We start from the raw sequence: 27560 nt of genomic DNA, 5'->3' as shown, positions 1-27560 counted from the left end.
TTTTCCATGGAATCCAACCACCCATTTTATTTTCTGAAACTAATTGCATTCACACACCCTAAGGTGCAAGAGAGAGTGAGAGAGAGTGTTTTAGACAGAACCATTTATTTATTACTTTATTTATTTACTGAGTTTATTAACTGCCCCTTTCAGTTATACCATGAAGTATAAACTCCCTCAAAGCAGCAATTACTTATTTCCACATTCTCATTTTATTCATCTTAAATTCCTGTGTCTTTAGGGGATTGTCCTGTTCCACATGTGTTTTGCTCCCTCTAGTGGTCCGAAATTGGAGATAAGCTGGAGATGGGGAACCCTGAAGAAACAGGAACTTAACAGACAATAAAGGAGAATGCAGAAAAAAAACCAACCAAGCAAGAGAATTAATTGGATTTTCTTTCGAATCATTCTACAGGCTTGGAAGGAAGAGCAGGAACGGCTGTTGGAAGAAGAACGGTTGAGAGAACTGAAAAAAGCCGAGCGGAAGGAAAAGGCTGGCAGCAAGAAAAAAGGCCAAGGTAAAGAAGCAGCCCCGGAAGAAGGAAAGTCTTCTAAGAAGACAGTGTCCAAGGATAAAGCTAAATCGCCCACTAAATCTCCCGAGTCAAATAAATCGCCAGAGCCCGAAGATCAGGCAAAGATGCCGAGGCAGAGTAAACAGATCATTCCTCCTCTTCTTCCTCTCGCCAGGACTCATGAGGTGAGCAGATTTATGATTCCTTGCTGGCCACTGGGAAGAGGTTGCTCTTTTTCGCATGGGGGAGCTCGGTATGCTGTCCTAGCTGGCCACAGCCCGTGGCAGGAGGTGCCTGGGCTGCAGAGCCTAGCCAGAGTCCACACCAGAGCAAAGTCCAGTCCAAGTTATTAGGAATCAAAACAAGCAGAGTTACAAGCAAGGCAAAGAGTAGTTGAGAGAAAGCCAAGGTCAGAGTCCAGATAAGCATATATTCAACAAAACCAGTCCAATTACCAGGTGCATAGTCAAAAGCCGTTTGCCAGGAGTCAGGGAAGCCGATGGGAATCAGAAGTTCACAGACCAGGGAATCCAAGCTGGACAGGAGGATTTCTGCATAAATTGCACCCACACCCAAAAGCTGCTGCTGTCTCACCTAAAAGCAGCTCAGCTAATTGGCAGCACCTGGGGGAGGACTCACTCATCCTCCCCAGGAGCTATTCTAGCTGGGCCCCATCTACTTTAACAGCATGCCTGCAGTCTCTGGCTCCTTCGGCGTTCAGCAAACATTACCCTTCTGCTTCGTCTGCGTCATTCAGGCAAGCTGTCAGGGCTGGAAGGCATCTGCGGATGCACCAAAGATACCTCTTGGGAAGAGCCTGGCTGACTTGCACTGCTTTCCCCTGCTACACATTCAGAGGCCCCTCTCTCTTCTGCCAGAGCTGGCTCAGCTGCAAGCCCTGGTTGCTGTGGCAACTCCTGGGAGATGGGAGGTGGCAGCCGGGGTATGACACTCCATGTTCAATTCATTACATTATATCCTTGCATTCGAAGGAAGCCAGGATCTCTGGGAGTTCAATCAGCTCTTTATTGTGATCTTTATTGTGCTATAGAGGTAATACACATAGTGATATTAATATTAGTAGACCCCTACAAATTTGAATTAATGCAACCAGTTTGGGATTGAATTATATACCCAAGAAATTATAAGAAATTAATTTCCAACAGTATTATTTCCAACAAACATTATTAGAGAAGATTGAGATTACAATATTCACTGATGAAGGAAGCGAAAACGGAATATACCTAGGTATCCGTTTTGAAATTGCTTTGAACATTTTGATATTTTGAACATTAAATCACTTCACCATCGCAGGCTTGAGACTTTTTTTCTTCTATTGTATCATGGCTTATGGGTCACCTGTTGCTTTATTGTGATCTTAGCCTGATGGTATAAGAGGCAAAACTGAACTGAGAAATCTCCTGAAAACCTCAACTTATATACATGATCAGACAATGGATCTTCCCGCCAGTGCTCGCTGTTGATCAGTTTCAGGTTTAAATTGACGGGATCCAGCCACGCATTCTGTGGAGGCACAGATAACAAGAGTAGCTCACATGGTATTTTATCATCTCCGGGCGAGGCTACTAGTGCCCTACCTGCCTCAGAACTGTCTGGCCACAATGATCCATGCAACAGTCACCTCTGGACCGGACTTCTGTAACTCAGTCTATGCTGGCCTACCTTGACCCAGAAGCCGCAGCAGAATGCAGTCCGAGGGTCCTCACTGGCGAACATTGGAGGGCCCATATCCAGCCTGTGCTGAGGCAGCTGCATTGGTTGCCGGTTGTGGCCCGGATCAGGTTAAAGGTCTTGGTTTTGACCTTTAAGGCCATTTGCAGTTCGGGCCCTGTCTATCTGAGGGACTGCTTATCTCCTTATGTCCCCCACAGGGCACTTTGCTCTTCAGGTACTAATCTGTTAGCAGTCCCTGCTAACAGATTACTCTGTAGAATTACTCCTTGCGTAATTCTCTGGGGCCAGGCCAGGGTTTTTCTGCCCTGGCCCCGACTTGCTGGAATCAGCTCTTGGGAGAGCAGATGGAACTGTCAAAGTTCTATGCTCTTCCGGCAGGTCAGAGCTCTTCCGCCAGGTCTTGAGGCCAGGACTAAGATCTAGGGTCCTCCCCTTAGACTGCACTGTGCCATCTTGCAACCTCCCTCAGCGATTGGCTGTATTAAGTGGAACAGTTGAGTATGATAATTTTTCCTTTGTCCACATAATTCCTTCCTGATGATAAAGCACTGGAAATACAAAATATGTTGGGTTCATTCCAGGATGCTACACATGTAACATTGAGAAAAGTAGCACAAACAAAATATAGGGTTTACAAAGACATTTTGCAACAGTGGCCACCCAGAAGCTTTGAATTTGAGTAATTTCATTTTGTTGGGGAGGGTATCGATATTCACAAAAGAATATGCACGCAGAGCTGTTCTCCTCTTAGATTAAAACAGGGAAGCTTGTCCATTTTTTACTTTTCTTGGTCTTCTTTCTTGGCTCATTCACAAACGTTTGCATATGTTAGCATGCTCATTCTGTATAGGATTACACTATGCAAATGACCAGAACAGAACGCAGGTGTGTTGCTGATCTGACATTTTCAAGTAAGCCAATTTGAATCATTCCAACTTGGTTATATCTTTTTTTGCTGTAACTCTTTTTGTTCCTTAGTTTCTTGGATATAACATGGGAGAGAACCCCATTCAAGTGAAAGGGACTACTAAGTATCTCTTCCCTACAGATGGAGGGCAAATCCAGGCAGAAAAGACAACATTTGTAAAAGGTGATTTTTCTATACTTTCGTGAATTGTGTGACAGACGGGCATTGGGAAGTGACAATCAGCGTTGATGATACAAAATGAGTGATAGTTTAAGTCAGGCTTTCTCAAGCCAGGGTTTCACAAAACCCTGAGGTTTCTTGACAGCCCTGGAAAGGTTTCCCAAATGGGTGGAAGTTAATTAATTTTTAATACGGTTTGAAAAATTGTTAAGCATTTATTGGGTGACTAGATAAAAAGCCCATTTTATTTGGTAATAAAATGGGCGCTAGATGGCTTGGGGCGGGTCTGGGAGGGCGCAGAAGTGTCTCTCCTGCCCCCCCCCACCTGGACTGGGGAAGGGTTCTGCGGGGCCAGGGTTTGCGTCGGGGAAGTGGGCCTACCGTGTGTGGCGCGTCGGGGGATCGCTGGCTGGTGCGAGGTGGTAGGCAACGTGGCTCTGGGCGGCGGCGGGTCAGGTGCGGCGTTGTCGACGGGCAGCTCAGGCTCCGGAGCGGGCGGCCATGGAGCAGCGGCATGTTGGGGGGGTGAGGCTTCAGGGGCCAGGTGACCGTGGACAGACTGGGCGGCGCCATTTTATGTGGGCAAAGGCTGTTGCCGCAGCGGCTGCGAAGCGCGGGGTAAGTGGGGAAGCGGCGGCAGAAGGTTGTGCGTTCGCGGGAGGCTTCTTGCGCGTTCGTGGGAAGGTTGTGCGTTTGCGGGAAGGCAGAGCTGGGCAGGTGTGCGGGTGGAAAGGACCAGGGCTGCCGCGTCTTCGACGCGGCGGCCCTGCTCCTTTCCCCACAGTGGGGCGGAGGCAATGGCGGCCAAGGAGGCAATGGGGAGGCGCGCTTTGCCTCCTTGGTCCAGGATTGACATTTGGAGGAGCGAATCAAGAGCCGCTTCACGGCTCCTGATTCGCTCCTCCGAGTTTTTATCCCGGACAGAGCCCGCCCTAACTCCTCCCCACCAGCCCTTAGCGTTTTATTTAGTCAGTTTAAAGATATGGTCATGTTGACCCCCCCACCCTGGCCAGTGATGGGCCTGGAGAGGGTGGAAAGGAGAGGAGCCCCAGGTGAGCATGTACACAACTTTGTTTTCCAACCACATTCTGCATGATCGCACCACTTTGGGGGTTTCTCAAAGTCAGAAGATTGTTTCAGGGGTTTCTCAAGAGTAAAAAAGTTAAGAAAGGCTGATTGAAGTAATGCTTCCTGAAAATAATTGACGCGCCGGTGTGGCATAGCTGCGGAGCTGTAGATCCGGAAGTTGTCCATTTGAGCGATGTCATGAACTTGCGAACAGGCTTTGAACAAAGGCACGCTCTCTCACTCAGCCCTTCAGCAGCAGCTAGCAGACAAGAGCATGGAGGGTTGTTTTAGCGATTGATACGGGCCATGACGTAGAGGCTCCTCTGAATGTCTCTTGCCTGGTTGCCAGGCAAGCGTAAGATCAGGAGACTATACTACACAAACCATACGATAGATAAATAGCCCACAGGAATCATGATGACAGCAGACTGCTATTGGAATTAAGCTGGATCTGTGCTTCACATCAGTCCTGTTGAGCTGGCATTGCCAGGCACTAGTACATTGCACTGGTTCTGCTGGGCTTGCAAATCCCCCACATCTTGGAGTGTGATCCTGTGCTTCACATTAGTCCTGTTCCACTGGGATTGCCACCAGGAGGTCAATGGTAAAGTCAACTCCTGCTGGAATCTTGTCAGGCTTAAGCTCCTGGCAGGTGATAGCCTAGAGTCAGAGCTGTGTCCTCCAAGGCCATAAAAGTGGGGCTGACTTCACAAGGTCACGTCATTTCTCAGCAATCTCACAATCAGTACAGTCAAATTCTGAACCAACGCTGGGCAAAATGGGGTACGGGTGAGTTTTCTGCAAACTCAGAGAAACCTTACAGGTTGGTAGAATTCCAGATAGTTTTTAAAAAATGTACAGGGAGTTAACTACCCCCCCCCAAAAAAAAAAGTAACTGGGATGTCTACACATGTACAGCGACTGTGAAAATGGATGGAGGGGGGTAAGGATTGGCTACTGGGGAGTAGGAAAGTTTCTGATGAGAGAAGTATCTATGTGACAGAAGGGGATGGCGGGGGATCCTTGCAGTGACAAGTCTGGGCCCTAGGCAGAACAATAGGGGAAGAAGCCAGAAGTGTGTGTGGGGGGGGGGGGGTAGATTTCCTTTCCCCTATAAGTCTTCATAGATTTCCCACATACACTATATAGTTTTATACTGTGTGTATTTTGCTCTCATATTTTGATTATGGAGAAATGAATGTGGAGGTAGCTGCAGCCTGCTTATAAATCTATCCCTTTGCAAACTCATTCCTTCAATGCATATGCTTAAGCAACAAGTCATCTATTAGTTCTGCTGCATGGATTTCCCACAAGTTGTGGGAACCATTCCGAGGGTAGCTGTTTTCATTCCGTCATTCTCCCAGGGGCAACTTTCGTCAAAGTGAAGGTGATAAAGGACAACCACAACTTCTTCATTCACATCATCGATCCCAAGGACGTTCCAAAAGACTGTAAAAACGAAGAAGGAAGGAAGGACTCCCTGGAAGAGCAGCAAGCTGATCCAGGTCAGTTAGTGAGTCACTGTTAGATGCATAATAGGCTGATCTACTCTGGTGTGCTCTCCGGTTATCGGTCCAATTCACAAGTCAAGGGCAAACTGCTGCTAAGAAAACACATGCCCATCAATGTCCTCATCTTCCTGGTACACGATCAAATTGTTTGCTGTCGCATCCTAACTAGAGAAGCAGAGCTGGGTTTTTTACCCCGTTTTTTACTAATCGAAGGCGTCTCAAAGTGGCTTACCATCGCCTCCCCTTCCCTTTCCGCAGGGCCTGCAAGACGGAGCTCTTCCGCCAGGCATATGGTTGAGGCCAGGGCATCTCTCCCACTAATCCATCAGAGGATCCCCTCCGATATTGAGATCTCTAACATCAAGATCATTGTTAGATCTATTGTATTGGTGCCACCCTCTTCTGAATATTATTCTCCCCACCAGGCTGAACTTGGGGGGAAGTCGGGTAACTAAGATCAGAATTGTGACCACCGCCGCTTATATGTTATTTGTAACTTTTGTTGATGTTAATTGGGGTTTTTATGGGGATTTTATTGTGTTTTAACTGTTTATGTTGTAAACCGCCCTGAGACCTATTTGGAGAAGGGCGGTCTAAAAATTAAATAATAATAATAATAATAATAATAATAATAATAATAATAATAATAATAATAATAATAATAATAAACAGACACCTTGTGAGTTAGGGTGGGGCTGAGAGAGCTCTGAAAGAACTGTGACTGGCCCAAGGTCACCTAGCTGGTTGCATGTGGAGGTTGCATAGCACTTAACTTTGTTTTCTCCCCCCCTTCTAGAAAAACCAGTAAATCAAGATGAAGCTGTGAGCAAATTTGGATCATTTTCTGCCACCTTAGAAAATGATATTCACCTTTCCTTTAGTTGCTACGGACCTGAAGGGAAAACCCCAGGTAAGACAAGCACAAGGAAGGACGTTCTCAAGCTCCAGTGGGATCTGAAGAAGTGAGCAGTGACTCACAAAAGCTCATCCCCTGCCCAAAATTCCGTTAGTGTTGATGGTGCTCTTTTTGCTGCCTCAGGCTGACTAGCCCAGCTGCCCCACCTTGAGCTATCGCCAGTTGTAAACTCTTCCTGCCTGTGTTCTGTTCTGTATTGTCTTCTAAGGAAACACAGCTTTTCACAAGAACTACCACTTCAGGAGGGGCATTTTTCAGCCCCTGGGTTTATGCAGATAGAATTTAGGACTTGGTTTTCAAGATGCATCTCAGCATCCAGGGAGTACAGATAGCCCAGGCAAGCCCCACCATGTCAGATTTCAGAAGCTAAGCAGGGTCAACCCTGGCTAGTATTTCGATGGAGTTCTTCCAACGAACGCCAGCGGTCATGAGGCAGCAGCAGCACACCTAGTATATTTGGCACCCGGGGTGGGCGGGGCTTGGTGACACAGGGGTGGGCGGGCTCTGTCGCTGGTGGAGCATGTGCCCAGTTGCCTCAGTTCAGGAAGGCCTGTTCCAGCAGCCTCCCCTCTGATTATAAGCATCCCCCCCTCTTGGCTCTCTCGCTCCTTCTCTGGCTGTACTCAGAATCCAGAGACCCACAGACAGGTGGGGTGGAGGCCTTGAGGCTGCTCGGAACATTATGGCTTGATGGGGCTACAGCAGTGGAAGCATTTCCCCCCGTCAATTAGTACCCAGGGCATATGCTGTGGCTGTCATACATCAGTGGGATGCAGGAAATGGCAAACCACCCCTGAACATCCCTCACCTGGCTGCGAAGCAATCCTCAGATCTCCCAGTTAAGCCACACATGCTGTACGAGAAACAAATACATAAATCTCACTTTCATCATACCTGCTTTACCGGTCTCTTCTCTAGGAACGTGTAACCCATCCAGCACGATCCCTTAAATCAGCCTTTTCTTTTCTTTTTTTTACCATTGAGAAAGCCCTGAAACATCCCCCGAGCTTTGAAAAACCCCAGTGGTGGTACAACCATGCAGAATGTGATTGGGAAGCCTAATTGGAGTCTCTGGGATTGCAGGAGGGAGGAAGTCTGAAAGCTCTGCTCCAGAATCAGCCCCTCCCCTCTGGGTGTGTCCAGCTTAACTGTCCTTCTTCTCTCTCTGCCTCTCTCCTGAGGGGGTGGCTTTTCTATTGTTGAGTAGTTAACTTGAGGAAATCTACATGTAACTGTTTATTAAACTCAGCTTCAGCTTTCTTAATATGAATATATGTGCTGTATATATACATATACTCATCCACTATGAAGGAACTTCAGACTCTGCTCCCTTAAAAGAAGAAGGTGGAATATCCTGCATCTGGTGAGAGCTGGGATATTACCCCAAGGGAAGGGACAGGCTATCCCATCTTTAACATAGGGCTATGGGCCCAGACGTAGTGGAATTAATTATTTTGGATAATCATCCTCATCATCCATAAGGAAGGCCGAGCGTCAAAGAATTGAGGCTTTTGAACTCTAGTGCTGGAGAAGACTTGCGAGTCCCTTGGACTGCAAAGCAAATAAACTGGTCAGTCCTAGAGGAGATCAGCCCTGGCTGCTGACCTCTCCTCTCCATTTCCTGCTCTGAGTAATTTTTTTTTAATGGCACGGTCTGTGTTGCAGCATAACCACAAACCTACATTGTCAAAAGTAAAATAAAATAATCTTTAAAGTTTTCACAGTCTTTTTGGGATCAGGCAGGCAAAACACAGCCCCTTTTCTGTTTTCTGGAGGTGGGAAATGAGATGGGAAAGTGGGGGTGGGTGATGAAGCAGCCTTCTCCCGGTCATACAGGGGTATGAGCGCTTTGTTTTTAAGCCAACCATTAACACAAAATGACTTTTTGGGCTCCAGGGACCATGTCCAGCCTTCTCACAATTCAGGAAGGCAAAAACAGCCCTCTTTCTGTTTTCTGAAGGTGGTAAATGAGCTGGGAAAGAGGGGTGGGTGATTGAGCAGCCTTCTCCCGATCATATAAGGATCTGAGCACTATGTTTTTAAACCAAACATTTACACAAAATGACTTTTTGGACTCCAGGGACCATATCCAGAATCTCAGAAATCTACCCAGGCAGAAATAAAGTCCAAAAGAACACGAATCCTCCACAGAAGAGGGGAATGCTGTATAATTCTGGTATTTCTCCATAGCAATGCACCAGTGTTGATTTTTATTAAAAATGCATCTGTGTTGTGGTATTTAAAAAAGGTAAAGGTGGAAGCACCAGGTCATGTCTGACCCTTGGGGTGACACCCTCTAGCATTTTCATGGCAGACTCAATACAGGGTGGCTTGCCATTCCCTTCCCCAGTCATTACCATTTATCCTCCAGCAAGCTGGGTACTCATTTTACCGACCTCAGAAGGATGGAAGGCTGAGTCAACCTTGAGCCGGCTGCTGGGATCGAACTCCCAACCTCATGGGCAGACAGCTTCAGACAGCATGTCATTGCCTTACCACTCTGCGCTCACAAGAGGTATTATCAATGCAGAAGTGCCTTTTTTTTTTTTAAAGAATTTTGGGGCTGGTGGGGGGGAAGAAATTTCAGTCCAGGAGAGAACCACTATGCTGTGATTGGTGGCTTGCTGTGATTGACAAGCCAAGGAGTGGAGGGAGAAGTTTGTATTGCTTTCCCTTGCAGACATGTCAGGAGGCAAAAAGCTGCAATGGGGCAGAGGGAAAACGCGGGAGGGGTCTCCTGCAAAGATGAGGTTTACCATCCCGCGTTTGCAAGCAGGAAGCCACTCGTGTTTTACCCCTCCATGCGGAAATTGTCTAGATTTTTTATTATAATTGCTATTTGACTTGTTCATCTAAAGGTGCCGGGATTTCACCAGTATGCATGGATTTTCTCGTCTCTCACACAGCCTAAAGTTTGTTTCCTCTTCCCCTGCAGAAAAGAAAGACCCCGAACTAGCAGCCATTTTGGCCATCCCTTCAGTCAATGTGCCCACCTCCACTTTTACTGCCTCAGCTGTCACTGCCACCGCTGCGGTCTCACCAGGAAAGAACAAGCCCGCAAAAGAGAAATCTGCAAAATCCTTACAGTCGAGCAAAATGGGCTCTCGCCTCACGGTGACCGGATCACCAGAAGAACCACCAAAGCAAGAAGAGAAAAAGGTGTGTGTTAGATCTGTGGGTTCAAAGACCAGGGCCTAGTCTGCACACAAAGGATAATGCACTTTCAATGTGCTTTGGCAGCTGGATTTTCCAGTGCAGAACAGGAAAATCTACTTCTAAAGTGCATTGAAAATGCATTATCTATTGCGTGCAGACTAGGCCCAGGATACTGGGAGTTCATTTCTGCTCTTTGTTGTGACCCCAGCATGATGGTATGAGAACACCAACATTCTATTCATTCATTCATTTATTCATTCATTCATTCATTCATTCATGCGTTTGTTTGTTTGTTTATTTATTATTTGATACTTTGACTTACAAACTGACACTCATGGCAATTGCCGTCTTGTGGCAGTTTACAATATAAAACCAATAAAATCACAATAAAACTTCATAAATTTCCCAATAAAAATTATAAAAACAATAAGCAATACATGGCGGCATAGACGTTACTAAATCTCTCAGTCCCAGTCCTGCTATTCCAGCCTTGGGATCAATACAGTGTCCCTACATACAATAAAACCAGAATAGATCTTCCTGCCAGTGTGTGCTATTGGTCTGTTTCACTTTAAACTGACTGGATCCGGGAGACAGGATCCAGCCACACCTTGGTCACTTATGGTGCAGTCTTCCTATCCTTCCTTGGAACTCAAGCTTGGTCTTTGATAGGACTACAGGCACAACAGTGTGAGCAGGGCCGGCGCAAGGCATTTTGTCTCCTCAAGAAAGGCACACCCATCCACTCCTGGTTGAGGCAGTAGTGCAAGACCTAAGGGAGGGGCAGGGGGCTGCTGAGGGTTGGGAGCGAGCCAAGAATAGAGGACAGGGGCAAGGGGTAATATGACAGCTGTGTAAAAGGGTAGACATGTTGAGGAAAGGGCCAACTGTTGGGTGGCTTGGCCAGAGAACTGGCCCTGGGGGTGAGATTTCAGCCACATTCACTTCTGCCACCCCAGTGGGGCTGGAAGAAGTATTCAGAAGTCACTGATGTTCAGCCAGACAACTTGGAGCGAGAGGACTGGATCTGGTTCCCCATGCCTTACTATTTTAGTTTCATCCAGACTTTAGAGTAGCAGTACTTAACAATTTGGGAGCCACTTCTGGTTCTTCTGAGCCCCGTTCTGTGATGTGGCGTGGCACATTTTTGGAAAATTGGCAAGGCCCTTATCTAGTTGGGCTTGTAGTTAGCAGGTGATCCCCACCTTCCACTGCTGGAGAAAGGAGTAAACTGCAATCCTCACTGAAGTGCAGTTCTCATGTCAAGGACGGTAGTCAATGCAGTTCTTCTCTTTGGTGGATGATTACGAATGTGGCTCTCCATGAACCATGGAGTAAGAACCATAGCTTTAGAGACTGACAAGTGGAATTAAGCAGAGATCTCCCTGTCCCGTCTAGTTTGGCCTGTAAATAGTCATTAAATTTTAATAGCCCCAGAGTTTGAGGGAGGGGGGTGTTTGTTCTTGCCAAGCTTGGTGCAGTGGTTAAGAGTGGCGATCTCTAATCTGGAGAACTAGCTATGATCTTCCATGCCTCCATGTGCAGCCAGCTGGGTGAACTTTGGGCCAATTACAGTTCTCCCAGAGCTCTTTCAGCCCCACCTACCGCACAGGATGTCTGTTATGAAGAGAGGCAGGGAAGGCGACTGCAAGCCACTCTGAGACTCCTTCAGGTAGTGCAAAGTGGGGTATAAAAAAAAAAACACTCTTCTTCTTCTCTAGGTGGAAGTAGATGAGCCACTCCAGTTGCAGATACCACCCACACCGGAAGTCCGTGGTTTCAATGCATTGAACATGTCCTGTCCCAATGGGTTGGTACTGAACTTCATTGGTAAAAAATGCCCAGGTTGGTTCTGTGCTGTATTACACAAACACAAATACAAACAGGGTACCCAGGCAAAAGTTCAGTGAAGAAAACAGGCACCAGAATTACCCTAAATGCAAAAATCACAACATGTGTTCAGTAACTGGTATATGGTAACTGGTATATGTTCCAAACAAATTCTAAATATAAGCGTGTCACGGTCCATGGCATTTTCTTTGGAAAAAGCAAAGTCATTTTAGTTCCGCACATTGACAAAAATAGCATTACGCCAGCGTAATGCTATAAAGTAACGCACCTCCAGCCATTCCTCATCTTCTGACTCACTTGCTCTCCTCTGCTGCCTTCTCGCACTTCTTAGCACTTGGCACGGCTGCCTGAAATGGCGGAAGAGAGCAACGCGCTTTACCCACGACTCCAAAATATCGCTGATAGATTACTGTCAGACTGGATGCAGGGGTCATGTCGTCCTTTTGCCGAAAGGCCTGCTCTGGCAGCCCGCTTGATCCTGAGCACCATTCAGAGTGCTGGCTCTTTAAGGCTCAGGGCTGGGATAATTGAAAGGCAGGTCCTTGCAGTGCTCTTCAGCCCACCAGTTCAGGCCCTCTTCCCAAGCACTGTCAGTACAGACACCCTTTCTTTGGAACGTTACTCCCTGAGGCTCATCTGGTTCCTAGCTTTCTATCCTTGAGAGCCAGCTTGGTGCAGTAGTTAAGATCAGTGGCCCCTAATCTGGAGAACTGGGTTTCATTCCCCACACCTCCTCCACATGCAGCCATCTGGGTGACCTTGGGCCGGTCACAGAGCTCTCTATCAGCTCCCAGCTCCCTCACAGGGTGTCTGTTGTGGGGAGAAGAAGGGAAGGGTGTTTGTAAGCTGCTTTGGGACTCCTTTGGGTAGCAAAAAGCGGGGTGGGGAAAAAACGCTCTTCTGCTCCTTCTATTGGTGCTGTGTGTGTGTTTTTTTTTAACCAACTAATGCAAGTAAATTTTTCTGATACGCAAAAGATGACGAGAAAGGTGACAAGCACAAGATCAGCGATAAAGAGGGCAAAGTGGAGGAGACTAAGCCAGATGAATTCAAGACCCAAGAGCCCAAGGTGGAGGAGATGGCCAAGGTCAACGAGGCCATGGCAAGCAAGACCCAGGCAGAGGGAGATCCGAGCAACGAGGTCAAAGCTGTGGATACCCCTGCCGTTGACGACGCCCTCAAGGATGTGCCTGTTGAAGGCAAGGCTGAAACTGAAGCAGAGACAGCCAGTGTGGACAAGGAGAAGGAGTCCGTCTTTGAAATTATGATTAGGCAGAGTTATCCCCAAAGAGTGAAGCATTCACAGATGCAGAACACAGTGAAGAAGCCAATAGAGCAGGAGGTGTCTAGAGTTATTACCAGACAAGGGACTGTTGTAAAATACATGCTGGATGGCTCCACCCAGGTACATGAACAGAGTCCATTGGCCGTTGGCTTAAATTTAGTGCTGTTGTTTGATAAAGATTGCATTGGCCAGCAGACAGGAAAGAGGAGCAGGGGGAGGAGAGAGAAGAGCAGGAATGCATAGGCCAGAAGATGAGAAAGAAGAGCAGGAGCGCTTGGTCTAAAGGAGGGGAGAGAGGGCAGGAGCATACAGTCTGGTGGAGGGGAAAGGGGAGCAGGAGTACATGGTTTAGGGGAGGGAAGAGAGGAGCAGGAGCATACAGTCTGGTGGAAGGGAAAGGGGAGCAGGAGTACATGGTTTAGGGGAGGGAAGAAAGGAGCAGGAGCATACAGTCTGGTGGAGGGGAAAGGGGAGCAGGAGTACATGGTTTAGGGGAGGGAAGAGAGGAGCAGGAGCATACAGTCTGGTGGAAGGGAAAGGGGAGCAGGAGTACATGGTTTAGGGGAGGGAAGAGAGGAGCAGGAGCATACAGTCTGGTGGAGGGGAAAGGGGAGTGAGATTACACAGTCTGGCAGATGGGAAGGAGGAATGAGAGCACGGTTGAAGGAAAGGGAGAAAGGAACAAGAATAAACAGTAGTGGAGGGGAGGGAGGGGTGAGAATACACAGTTCAGCAGAGGGGAAGGAGGAGTGAGAGCACAGTCAAGGGGAAGGGAGAGGAACAGGAGAATACAATCTGGTGGGGAGAAAAGAGGAGCAGGAATACGCAATCTGGCAGAGCGGACAGGGAGCAGGGGCACACTGTAATTTGGCATTATCTGAACAAGCCTCAGACTTGTTTGCTTCCATGCTTCCTCTCCATCTTGTGCTCCGTTTTACTCTCTCGTGCTGCAAGCAAATCAGCTAATTCTGGTTTAGAACCTCCCCTAAATTTTGGGATCTAGTTCTGGTTTGAAAGACACACAGAGAATGTAACTTGGTGGTTTGAATGTAAAGACTAGTTCTGATGTGCCTTAATGGGACGTCTCAGTGCCTGCAGGTAAAAGGACAACGCATAAGCCCAAGGTTCATTCATATAAGGCCAATAGTTGGATATTTCATCTAAAGAGTGTCATAGAATGTTGCGGTTATTGACTGTGAGAATTTTGACATGGACGTCTTCCCTAGATTCTGTTTGCGGATGGGACCGTGATTAGAAGCCCTGATTCCGGTCCTGTGATGCCACCTCCCCCTGCGCCAAGTACACCGCACACAGAGGTCACTCCTCCGGAGCCGAGCACCAAGAAGAGTAAGGACCCTTCCTGTTTTCAGAATGAATTACGACAGGCGTCAACTTTTCTCATAGTTTCCACTTCAGCCAAACTAGGGGCACAGTGGACAGGGGTGTCACTCTGAGGATCCTTAAAGAGGGAAAACGAGAGAGTAGAGAGGCTATGGATGGGGCAAGGCACCACGTGAGGTCCCTGGAAGTATGGGGCTCTTAGCCAGCTTGGTGTGGTTAACAGCGGCGGCTTCTAATCTGGTGAGCTGGCTTGGATTCCCCACTCCTCCATATGCAACCTGGGTGACCTTGAACTAGTCACACACCTATTAAAGCTGTTGTCACAGAGCAGGCTCTAGCAGAGCTCTCTCAACCCCACCCAACTCACAGGTTGTTTGTTGTGGGGAGAGGAAAGAAAAGCAATTGTAAGCTGCTTTGAGACTCTTCCAAGCAGTGGAAAGCAGGGCATAAAAACCAACTCATCATCTTCTTCTACATGTCCTAGATGGAGAAACCAACCCTGCTTCAAGGGGAATCCTACATAGTCTTCCCAAACAGGTAGATGAAGTAATAAGAAGTTGATTCCTGAAAGCAGTTAACTATTCATGGAAGCTTTTGAAAGGCCAGCTGTTTTTTTTTTCCTGCTCTTCTACAGAATAATTCTGCACAGCAGAATAATTATTCAGAATTACAGAATAATTCTGTAGAGCAGCCTTTCTCACCTTTTCTATGGTTGAGAAACCCCTGAAACATTCTTCAGACTTCCCAAAACCTCCGAAGTGGCATGATCATGCAGAATATAGTTGGGATAAATTACCAATCAAGCACAGAACCGTGGATTCCTCAATATAAACTCAGAAAAAAAGGAATCACAAGGCAAAGTAATGTAGTATCCTCTCTGTATTATCCGTAAAAGTCCAAATAAAGAGTCAGTCATAAAGAGTCAACCAAAACGGGATCCTATGCTAAATAACCCGCTTTCTGTCTATCTTCATCAGTGGTTCCTCTCCCAAAGTAGTGTATGTTATAATAGTAGTAATATGAGTCACATTGGCAAATGCTCATCACAAAGCGTTGATTTGCCAAAGAATGTTCAAACTACTGCACCATTGCACTCATTTCTCATGCTAGCAAAGTTATGCTCAAAATCCTACAAGCTAGGCTCCAGCAATATGTGGACCGAGAACTTCCAGAAGTACAGGCAGGATTTCGAAGAGGCAGAGGAACTAGAGATCTGGAAGGATTTCGAAGAGGCAGAGGAACTAGAGATCTGGAATAGTCAGATACATTTGTGAGAGGTGTACATATCCATATCCAAAGTTTGTACTTGAGTATTGTCAAAACCATGATGATGTTTGCCGTTTCTCTTGAGCTGCCTTGTATTCTATTTTATTGCATGTACCCTGGCTAGTATAGCTTGCTTGTGAGATAGGATCCCACAGTGTTTTGTCTTTGAAGATGCAACCAGTTGTATCCTGTGCTAAACTCTAGGCACTAAAGGCCATTCACTCTGCCCTGTTGCGTAGGGGACTGTATCTTGGTCCTTGAGGCCCGAATGCCTAATTCATCAACAAGTATCTCAACTTTTTTACCATTGAGAAACCTACCAAACATTCTTCAGGCTTTGAGAAACCCCAGAAGTGGCACAACCATGCACAATATGGTTGGGGAGCACAACTGTGTACATGCCCACCCAAGGCCCCACCCCTTCCTACCCCCTCCAGGCCCATCATTGGCTATTTCGGGAAGCGGGGCAGTCAACATGACCATATATGGTCATGTCACCTGATAATTTTTTATATTGTTTAAAAATTTGTGAAACATTTAAATATACCCTTCTCTCTTGACATTCAGGAGGACGCCTCGGTGGGTGTTTCCCGCCACTCTAACTGGGAGGCAGGACTAATTTTCAACTTCCTGTCCTGCGTGGTGGGAGGCACCCTGCTCCAGTCGTCTTCCTGCCTATCCTGGGAGTAGCTGCTATCAAGAAACCCCAGTTACACAAACCCCTGGTTGAGACAGCCTGTTTTATACCATTCATCTTCCTTTTCTTCTTCTGACTACCCAGAGAAAGGCACCAAGGGTGCAAAGGCTGAAGTCACCGAAATAGCTGTCCCGGATATGTTGGATAACGACCACTCCCCCGACTCCCTGGCAGGCACCTGGATCACCACCACCCCACTGGGGGTTCAAGTGGGCACCAAGGGGTCTGAGAGACTGGACCTGAAGCCACTTCTGTCCTACCAGGCCACGGATCCAGTGAATGGAACGGTAATGTCACACGTCCACTTCTAAGGCATTTTGAAATTCCTGAATTGTCACCATAGAATTCATAGCTGGCATGGAGGCTTCCATCCTACATCTGTTTTCATGAATTTCTCTTAATAAAGCAAAAATACTATTTTCCTAAAAGTGGAAGAGGAACTGTGTGTGTGTGTGTGTGGCTGAAGTGCCATAAAGTCATTTCAAACAACGCTATGAATTAATGACCTCTTCCCAAACTTTCTTTGGGAAACAGTCTTGCTCAGGTCTTGCACACCAAGGGTTGTGGCGTCCTGAGAGCCAACATGGGGTCGTGGTTGAGACCGGCGGTCTCTAATCTGGAGAACCAGTTTTGATTCCCACCTCCTCCTCCACATGCAGCCAGCTGGATATCTGTGGGGCAGTCACAGTTCTCTCAGAGCTCTCTCAGCCCCACCATCCTTACAGGGTCTCTGTTGTGGGGAGAGGAAGAGAAAGGCAATTGTAAGCCATTTCGGGACCCCTTCTTCTTCCTTGATTGAGTCCATCCATCTCGCTGCATTTCGGTTTGTCCCTTATTTTCAGATCCCAGGGATAAATTCCTGGAGATGGGTTCTAATCACCATATCTGCTCTTTGTGAGCTGAACAAATTAATGTATCTGCTATCAGATACACATCCTGCCACAAGCAATAAATTAAACTGGAACCTTGAGTCAATCCATCTCATGTTGGCTCTTCTTCTTTTCCTGCTGCCTTCAACTTTTCCTAGCAGGGACTCTCATCTTCTCACAATGTGTATGATAGCCTCTGTTGGTCCTTTTAGCTTCTAAGGAAAGTTCAGGCTTGATTTGAGCAGGAAACTACTTCCTTGTCCTTTGGGCAGCCCAGAGTATGAGTAAAACTCAGCTCCCACATCACCTCCAGAATACATGTCATTTTTATGTTTGATTTTAATGTTCAAGAACTTCAATCCACCCCTAACATTTCATCAATTGTCTTTTGTCATTCCAGGTCATGACAATGAGGGAAGACCGGGTGGTCATAGTGGAGAAAACAGATGGCTCCAGGATAGTGGATCACGCTGACAGCACCCGGATAACCACCTTCTTCCAAGAGTGTGATGAGATTGCACCTGAGAGCAGTGAGGAAGCAGGTATAGATGAGCGTGCACTTTGTTACGCAGGTGTGGGATATCACCCGGAGACAGGTGAAATATAATATAGCAAGAAATATAAATATAAAATAGCAAGTTTAAGTTCAATCAGCGAGCCATCGTTTAAGCTTTTGATGTCCAAAGATCCAGCTGGCTCTAGATTTCTAAATAATCTTCTATCACATTATTCCATCCCAGATGACCTCTTAGATAACTCAGTAGACAACAATCAGCTCAGAGACTGGGTGTGCATCTCTTTTACTGTGATTGACAGATTATGGCTGATCTGATAAGGAAAAACTTGACTTTCTTGTTATCAATACTAATTCTTTTGTTCCCAACCAAATGTCATTGCCCATGCAGTGGAGAAGATAATCGCTAAAGAGGCACTAGCGAGAGCAAATAGTTTGTCATATACAATCTGAATATTTTTTTTAAATGGATCAGTAGGCATATTCCCATTTGCATTGTTTATTTTGCATTATACTTTGAAATGTTTTAATAACTTTGCTTCATTTTTGTAGTGGCTTATGGCTACATGCAAATAAATTGACTGAATGGATTGGGCTAACTTGGGCCATATTGATAACTGATGTTAATTTTCATGAAAAGAAGTAATATATAAAACCTACCTGCTTTGCAAATACTAGGAAATAACTCTTTCTAAGAAATGGTGTTAGTCCATTGCCTAGACCAGGGATTCCGAACCTGGATTCCAGGGAACCCTGGGGTTTGGCAAGAGCTCCCTTGGATTTACATGGGCTTTCCCAAAACTTTAGGTGGCCACTGACATCATTAGACATCACTGGAGCCTACTGGCGCTCTTGCTTTCCAGGCCTACTTTTTCTCCACAATGGAAATGGTAAATGATGGATGGATTGATGGTCTGGCTGGCTCCCACATCTTACTTCCACGCTCACTTCCTTGAAGAGGCATGCCACCACTTCTGGGGTTCCTCAAAGCTAGGAAAATGTTTAAGGGTGTCCTCCCTGGTCAAAAGGTTGAAAAACGGCTGGCCTAAACATTCCCACACATCTGTATACCCACTCTTCTGAAGTATGCTGGTCTGATTTCGTTTGCAGACGCTGAGCCCAAAATCATCACACGGAGGGTGAAGTGCTTGCGCGTGGAGAATCCAAACTTTGCAACCATCATCACAAACTCTGAGGACAGCGCCTGTTGTGCCATTTTTGCCGACGGAACCTCAGTCATAGCAAAGCCACAAGGAAGGTATCAAGTGAGTTCTAAATTGACAATGTGTGCCAAAACATTCTGACTTCTTATTTTCATACCAGAGTCTTCTGTTGTTTTCCATACATCCAATACTCTGATTCTGCAATGACTATATACTCAAAAACCTTTGGACTCTGGAGACTTCCGGACTAGAAGGACCAATACAGTAGAAGGGACCCATCCAAATACTAACCAGGATCAACCCTGCTTAGCTTCTCAGTTCTGATGAGAGCAGACTAGCCCAGGCTGTCCAAGTCAGGGCTAAAACTACTTTCTTTATTCCAATAGGTATTGCCCGTGAACAAAGGCCTCCTCTTCATAGATGAAAACTGCACTGCAGTTTACTCCCCAGAGTCATTTGAGAAATGTGGAGGCAAGCTTGTTTACAATAAGGAGGACGAGATAGGGAAATACATTATGAAGCATAACTCCAACATTGCCTGCCAGATGACAGATCCTGCAGGAAACATTTTCAAGGTAAAGTACTAAGCTTTGTAGCTGCAATAATGTGTATGCTGTTCTTTTTTTACAAGCTTGGCTTTATATTGGACGGCAATCATAGAATCATAGAATCATAGAATCATAGAGTTGGAAGGGGCCATACAGGCCATCTAATCCAACCCCCTGCTCTATGCAGGATCAGCCCTAAGCAATAAAATCGATAAAAGTGTTTTGACTGGGGTATCGTCCAATCTTTTTTAAGACTGAGACAAATTTTAAATAAATGTGAATGTGCCTGGTATCGTAATACAGATCAATGAATGAACAATGGCTACAGTTTTAACACAAATTGTTTCTCGTAATGTAACTGTTTAACTTAATTGTATTATTATGGTTTAACTGAATATCTTCATATTGTAAACCACCCTGAGTGTTGGGAAGGGTGGTATAGAAATTTAATAGAAATCTAATCTAATTAATATATAAAGTTATGAAAATGACTCTCCACTGGGATCATTTGGGTTCAGGAAATTAGTGTGGGGGACAGGATCCTCTCCTCCTCCCAAACTACAGTTCCAAGTTAAGTCGGGAGCCCGCAGAGTTTAAAAATAACATTTCCTGAAGCTGCCGTTTGGCTGTGGGAAACCAAGTTCAAACCTGACTCACCAAAAAACATGTCATGTCATTTGACCCTGATATCTGTGGGCATGCTGGCCAATAACCCAATGTCCAGATGGTCTTTTGAGCCCAACTGTTGTTGAGAAGCAGTTCTGGGTTCATCATTCTCACATGGGTTCTGCAGTAAGAGCCTGACATGGAGAGGAGCTAGCAAATTTACTCATGAAGAAATAACTCCCAGGGGTGTTGGCCCCCACTTTGCAAGAGTATGAGGTGACCTTTCCCTCCCAAAATCACATGATGTGGGTGGGGCCAACACTCCTCGGTTCTTTTCTTGGCACCAGACAGGAAAGGTTCTCTGCGCCTCAGACTTCTGAGGTAAATTCTGATTGGAAATTTCGGGGACTGACTATGGCCTAATTATTAAAATGTCTGGATTGTGGAGCCAAAATGGCTCAAAATGATTATCACACTGCCTGTCTTCTTTGCCTTGGGGAAGGCCATAAGACTGGATCCTGCCAGGCCTGTAAAAAGATGACCTCTTAAGACTAGAGATGGGAGGGCCCAAAGACTAAAGGTCTTTTGGCAACGGCCATAGAGGTTCAGTCAGAAGGCGCAAGAGTGCATTGATCGATTTGAGTCGAGAGTGTTCAAGGGCTTTCAAGGTCGAATCTGGATGAGCCGTCAATGGAAGAAAACTGTTGGCCCCGCCCATATCATGTGACTTTGGGTTGGAAAAGACACCTCATACTCTCCCAAATGGGCGGGGGCAACACTCCTGGGAGTTATTTCTTCACGAGTAAACTTGCTAGCTGCTCTCCGTGGCAGGCTCTGCTTACTACAGATCCCATGTGGGAATGCACAGAGCACCACTCGATGAACAACAATTACAGGTAAGTGCAACCCTGTTTTTTTTTTAATCACAGGTGATGGTTGACGGCAGCACGTCCGAATTCATTGCAGGATGTGATTCTGATGAGAAAGAATTGGAACCCGTAGACATTCAAACGCCTGTCATATATGGGGAACACACACCTAGGTATGAAACCAGTGAAATGTGTGTACTCCAAAGGTAACTGTCTTCAGTAGCTTAGCTTTGACCCTTCAGTGATCCTTTAGACATTCCACTTTCTTGTAACCTATTTGCAACCTTAAACTGATCCAATTTGTGGGGCTGGCCATTTAGGTTCTTCATTGTCCATGCTGATGGCTCAGGGACTGAACTCCTCCATACCAGGGAGACGGATGAATATCTGTGTATGGCGTATGGGGATCCCGTGTCAGTCATTCTTCAAGAGCCAGTACAAGAATGCCCAGGTAGGAATGCTTCTTTTCCACTCAGCCTGCTTTTTCTTAGGTCTATGACGCATGGGTATTTTCCCTCATTTTCACTGGGCATGTCTGTTGGGTTTTCTTTGCCATTCTACACTGATTTTCCTCCCTTCGGGGCTCAGATCACTTTCTGGTTGCTATTGTCCCGGATTTTCTGCGAGTGCTTTTGTGCTGATTTTCCCCTTGTTTCACTTCCAGTCCAAATGTAATTGAAAAGCATACAGATTCCCTTGGATTTTTACCCCAGCCTTTTGCCACCTCTCAAAGGTCACTGTCCCACCCACATTGAGGTTGTGCCACCCACTCTGCACTTACCCCTGCAGTGGCTGTACAAGCTCTCTTTTCCCCTCATTTTTAATTTTTTTTTTTTTACAAGCAGCATGAATCTATCAATATGAGACTGTCGCTAGACTCAGATTGCTGAATTTAAAGAAAAATTAAAATGACGACGGAAGGTTAAAAAAGAGCTGCATGACATTTAGTTCCTTGCTGGCATTGACTTGAAGGGGGGATTAAAGAGGAGGCAAATGGCAACCTCCTCAGTGTAGAAAATAAATGAATAAAAGATTCGAACCTGGTTCTCCCAAATCCTAGTCTGATACTCTTCTCTGCCACTTCACATATGTGTTTTTCTCTCTTGGATGTTCAAAGCCCCTCATATATGTTATCATGTTGTTAAGTAGTATTAGAGATGCAGATAATGAAAGATGAGGGTAAGTACAAGCTAGCCTGATGTCATCAGATTCTGATGTATCTAAATCTGATTAGTAAGAGTCTCTATACCATCCTTTTTCAACCTTTTGACTGTGGGGGAGCCCCACAGTCAAGGAACTCTGAAAGTGATGTCAGCTGGCCACGCCCCCTGCTACATCCCCAGAAATAAAAATGATAAATTGAGAGGGGTACGACCCAGTGAAGGATCAGATACAAATCAAGCATTGAGGCACTGGGATACCAAGGTGGCAAACAAATAGACTTCTGTAGAGTCTTCAAGGTTCTGGAACGCCATAAGCTACGAGTAGCTGTTGTTATAACGACCTTATACTCTGCTTAAGAGATATGTGCTAATTTGAAGTTGGTCTGAAAACAATAAATGTCCCTTGACAAAGCTAGTGGGCGAAACGCGTTGGGACTGTTTTGAACATAAAAGAATAAAGAAATAATAGAAGATTGAAGACTCTACAGAAGTCTATTTTGGATACTGTTTGCCAACATGGTATCCCAGTGCCTTAGTACACCCCCAGAAATGACCTCACTACCCACACTCTTAGTCATCCTTTTGCTCCCTCCCCCCACCTTACTGTGGTGGCTCTGCCTCACATAGACCGGAAAGAAGAACAGGAGCTGAAAAGCCAGCCTAGACACCCCCTCCCATAACACGCCAGTTCAGAGCTCTTGCGGACCCCCTTCAAGGCTCCTGTGGATTGCCACGTCTCCACAAACCCCTGGTTGGGAATCTCTTCTCTACACAGAGGTAGGCAATGGCTGACTACCTCTGAATATCTCGAGCCTTGACAACCCTGTGTGGTTGCCATAAGTCGTATAGGACTTGACAGCACTTCCCGCCATCCAGTGAACGTCAGCTAGTTCCTGATAGATGCCAGCTTCCACACCAGAAATCTCTTGATTCATGGTTCTCTAGGCAGAGTTCCACCCTTCTAAGCTCATTGAATTCACAAGATTTGGGGACAAACTAGACAAGATGGGCATCCCCGAGTTCATTCTAGGGGCATGCCACCATATCTCTTTTAATTACTTTTTCTAGAACTGGGAATGCATCCGCCATTAATCACTAATCTGGACTGTTTAATTCCTTCGACTATGCTTTTTGAACTGGAATTGTACCCAGAGGGCACAGCTCAAAATCAGCTCATTATTCTAGCAAGGCTCTTGAATAGGCTAAACATCTTCATTATACTGCATATTTGTTGGATATTTCATGATGCTGTTTAATTTACTACTAACCTACTTTTCTTTACATATGTGGCCTGGTAATTTTCATTTCATTGTCCGAAGAAGTGTGCATGCACATGAAAGTTCACACCTTGAATAAAACTGGACTCAAATACATAAGAGAGTGCGTTTCCAGACTGGAGTTCCTTTAACTGTGCTGTGGGGGCTCAGGTTTTGTCACAAACTACACCATGGCATGGGTAGAGGAGGGTAAATGATGCTGAATGGCATTATTTGCCCTACATTTCCCCCATGTTTCAGATCAGAAAAACAGCAGGGGGGGGGGAGGCAGGTGGTGTTCTTGAGCAGGAACAGTCCCCCATGGCACAGTTTCAAGAAGATCCCAGGCAGAAACGGCAGTGCCTCCCCAAGTCAAGTTGCTTTGCTGCATTGGTTCATGCCCCCAAGGAACACTACTCTGTCCTTGAGGAAATGCACTTCTTCCTTTGATTGTATCTGCTGTTGTCCGGGATAGGGGTTTTCCATTTCTTTGGAAGCAGTTTAATCTTTCCTTGTACTCCAGCCATTCAGAAGTGCTCTCTGCTGAATGCCGAATGGAGCAGACCTCCCCCCCCCCCACCCCAGCAAGGCCTGGCTGTTTCTGTGACTTTTAGCCTCCTTTAAAAAAAAAAAAAATGTAATGAGTTCTGTGTTCCATTCCTCTTGCACAGCAGCACACATCTTTTCTGTTTGGTCTGAGAACTCAGTGGCATCTTTACCCTCTCTCTTTGCCTTCTGAAACCAGGCATCCTAAGCATCATCGTCCTCTGCCCTTTGACCGAAGCGTCTCGATGGGTAATGAAGAGAGACTCTGCCAACATTATTCCTTACAATCTCCAGTCAAGGGCCTGGGAGAATTTCCCTCCAGTCGAGGTACACAGTTTTTGAACTGACTCCTTCATGCTTGGTTATCAGAACAGTGATCTCACAGGCTTTTGGGGTTGTTCAGCACTTGGCGATGTTCAGAGCTTGCTGCAGTTAGCAGTGTGGTTGTGTAATTATCCCTCGGATGTTGACCTTCATCAAGGGACAGAAAAAGAAATCACTTCATCCGTTCCTCTGTGTGTTCTTGAATTAATGCGTTCAAGGAAAAAGTGAACCCACATGCTTTACTTGGTCAAAGGTTCTGGAAATCTGCCTTGTGTATATTGATTTTATTTATTTTATTTCATTATGTTTATATACTGCCTTCCCTTGTGGCTCAGGGCTGTTAACAATGAAACTTCCTTAATACAAGAAAGACATCATAATTTAAACATGTAAGATTTTTAACAGTAGCAACTTGTACCACAGTAGAACAATTGACAGTTTAACATTTCATACTAGAACATTATTTATATGCTAACAGATTACAAAGATTACTAATCATGGCAAAATCATAGCATTCTGACAATGACATCATGAAACTTGCCGAAAAGCACTAAGCTCAAGGATTGTGCTAGGCCTGATAGATGTTTAAACTTTTAATTTCATACAATCTTTTCTAAAGTTCTTCCAGTATGTCAGAATGTTCAAGTTTTCTGGCTGTTCAATAACCAATGATTTCCAGTCTGTCTGTTCCTGTTGTGCTGTATCCTTGTTTTCAAGGGTCTTTGGAACCTGAGAAGGGCTCCTAAAAGGACTGTGGCCAAAAAAGGTTGAGAATGGCTGGTATAATAGACTAGTCCTACACCAGTTACTTGTAAGGATGCACCCTCCCCCTGAATGTTTAATGAGGCATTGTCTGCTCTTCTCCTTGTCCCGGTTCAGAGAAAGACGCCAGGCCCTCCTTTTGGAACGCACGCTTGGAAAGGCCTGGACATAGAATTTAAGGAGTTGGCAAGTGCTCCGCCACCCATAAAGAAAAATCCCAAAGTCCTGCAGATTCGTCGACTGATCCAGTATGAGCCAGTGAGCAACGAGAGACGCAATCTACTGCAGCTTTCTGTCAAGGTAAGGCAGACCTTGGGAGGACTGGGCTAAACTGACAATGACAAAATCTGCAGACACTGAGAGGTCAAGTTCTGCTGCTGTCACAATCCAAGAGTACTCTCTCAAAGGAGACAAGACAGCTGAGACATTCTTCATAGAAAAGAATGAGTTGTTTAATGGGGTCCGAGCGGGTACATCTGGAATATTATGGTATTATTGCTAAGGCCAGTCTTAGGATACATATAGACATCCCCCTTTTCCCACCAATGCTCCTTCTTCCCACCATAAGTTATTCTCAAGGCAGATGGGCCTTGAGATCTTCAAAGCAAAATCTACATTTTTAGACCTAGTAGCCAAAAGGCAGTCTGGACTAGAAGAAGAAGAAGAAGAAGAGTTGGTTCTTATTCCCCAAGGAGGCTCAAAGCGGCTTACAGTCACCTTCCCATTCCTCTCCCCACAACAGACACCCTGTGGGGTGGGTGAGGCTGAGAGAGCCCTGATATCACTGCTCAGTCAGAACAGTTTTATCAGTGCCGTGGTGAGCCCAAGGTCACCCAGCTGGCTGCATGTGGGGGAGTGCAGAATCGAACCCGGCATGCCAGATTAGAAGTCCGCACTCCTAACCACTACCCCAAACTGGCTCTCTTGCAAGAACCACAATTTTACTATGGAGCTCCTTCTTCCCACCATAAGATATTCTCAAGGCAGATGGGCTTTTATCTTCAAAGCAAAATCTACATTTTTACACCTAGTGGCCAAAAGGCAGTCTGGACTACTTGCAAGAACCACAATTTGACTACGGAGCTCAGTTATTCTGCCCAGTCAGCAGCAGCATTTACCACCGATACAAAACAAAGCCACTCCAGTAACGACCCTGCAGCTTTCTCGTGCCCTCAGGCACCCCTGTTATGAATCTGTAAATAAACTCAGAGAAAATGAAATTCTGTTGGTCTTAAAGGTGCCCCTGGACTTTAAGGGAGGGGAGATTCCCAACTGCTCCTGGCACTTAGCCAAATGGCTAGTAGGCGGAAATTTGCTACCAGGACACTCTTGCTATGGGCAAGAGGCAGAAAACCAGTATTTAGAGAACTTGCAGGCAAGCCACCATTATTCCCTCAAATTCTGAGGTGATTTGGTGGCAAGAGTGAAAATCATGGCGCTCCTCTGTCAGAATGAGGAGATAAACTCCACGAGTCTGTTCATTTTCATTTATCCATTCTTTAAAATACACTAAGTATTTATGTCACCTGAGGTAAAATAGTCTGTTAGCTTGCTGAACAGGCCAAAAAAGAACTGAGGGGAGAGGGCTAGCCCCTCCCATATCATGTAACTTTGGGCGGGAAAGTCACCCTCTGTAGGGGAGGGGTGACCACTCTTTGGAGCTTCTAGAATTATATAAGATTAGTTATTATAAGACCAGCTACAGGTCAGTGTAACTGTTTTCTGGCACCACCTGCTTTCTAAAAACACTTGGCACATGACAGAGGAGGGGTCCATGGATTCTGTGGCACCCATGGGCACTACAGTGGGGATCCAGTCTGCAGGACGGACCCTTCCTTCTGTAAACTCTGTCCAGAAGTCATCAGAAATCCTACTTTATATAACACAGTCATTTTCTTCATGACTTGTCAAATGTGTTTCAAAGAACCCTTAACCTATTCCCTTAGCTTCCCATACTAGCTATTACTTATATGAGGAGAAAGGCTGGGCACACATGAAGCAAATAAATACTTAAGCTAATAAACAGACATGTGACAGGCCTCAACTAGGCCCAGGGCCAAAAAGGCAGAAGGAGCTTTGAGAGAACATCAGTGCTCTGGCAGAGCTAGTACAGTTCTGCAGGGCCTGCAAGATGGAGCTCTTCCACCAGGCATATGGTTGAGGCCAGTATGCCCGGAAGATCAATGCCAACTGAGTTTTATTCTAGGTGCAAGCTTTCATGTTAGTCTTAAAGGTTCCATTGGTCTCAAACTTTGCTCTGTTGAAAAGCCTAATGTTCACGATACTCCAATTCCTCCTCTACTGCCCTTTTAGGCATACATAGAGAAAATTATAAGGCAAGAAGATGAGATGCAAGAAATGGTAATTAAGGATCCAAGAACAGAAGAGGAGAGGAAAAATGCTGCAGACCTGCTCAAACTAGTGATGGTAAGAACTGTTATGTCTTCCACCCGCCCGCCTCCTTCCTTCCTTCTTCCCTCCCTCCCTAATTATCCCCATTCCTTCCTTCCTTCCTTCCTTCCTTCCTTCCTTCCTTCCTTCCTTCCTTCCTT

At 45.9% G+C, this 27560-nt stretch overlaps 1 protein-coding gene across 2 annotated transcripts in view; it reads left to right on the top strand.

The window, feature by feature from the left end:
* Nucleotides 1-27560, top strand: part of SPAG17 (sperm associated antigen 17) — a 90639-nt gene that overhangs the window by 39969 nt on the left and 23110 nt on the right. For both annotated transcript variants that reach the window (XR_013232709.1, XM_077345895.1), the window contains exons 20-36: nt 416-700; nt 3189-3300; nt 5730-5870; nt 6673-6786; nt 9728-9951; nt 11670-11793; nt 12777-13204; nt 14311-14431; nt 16473-16675; nt 17658-17799; nt 18882-19036; nt 19321-19509; nt 21018-21130; nt 21278-21408; nt 24122-24249; nt 25126-25308; nt 27322-27435. Coding sequence is in view for 1 of the 2 variants with exons in the window: in XM_077345895.1 (XP_077202010.1) it covers nt 416-700; nt 3189-3300; nt 5730-5870; nt 6673-6786; nt 9728-9951; nt 11670-11793; nt 12777-13204; nt 14311-14431; nt 16473-16675; nt 17658-17799; nt 18882-19036; nt 19321-19509; nt 21018-21130; nt 21278-21408; nt 24122-24249; nt 25126-25308; nt 27322-27435 (2907 nt within the window). In the remaining variant the exon portion in view is untranslated. The remainder of the gene's footprint in view (nt 1-415; nt 701-3188; nt 3301-5729; nt 5871-6672; nt 6787-9727; nt 9952-11669; nt 11794-12776; nt 13205-14310; nt 14432-16472; nt 16676-17657; nt 17800-18881; nt 19037-19320; nt 19510-21017; nt 21131-21277; nt 21409-24121; nt 24250-25125; nt 25309-27321; nt 27436-27560) is intronic.

This window comes from Paroedura picta, chromosome 7 (genome assembly GCF_049243985.1).
Source record: "Paroedura picta isolate Pp20150507F chromosome 7, Ppicta_v3.0, whole genome shotgun sequence".
In the NCBI taxonomy this organism is placed as follows: domain Eukaryota; kingdom Metazoa; phylum Chordata; class Lepidosauria; order Squamata; family Gekkonidae; genus Paroedura; species Paroedura picta.
Note: the sequence above shows the minus strand (reverse complement) of the source record. Positions and strands in the feature narration are given on the sequence as shown.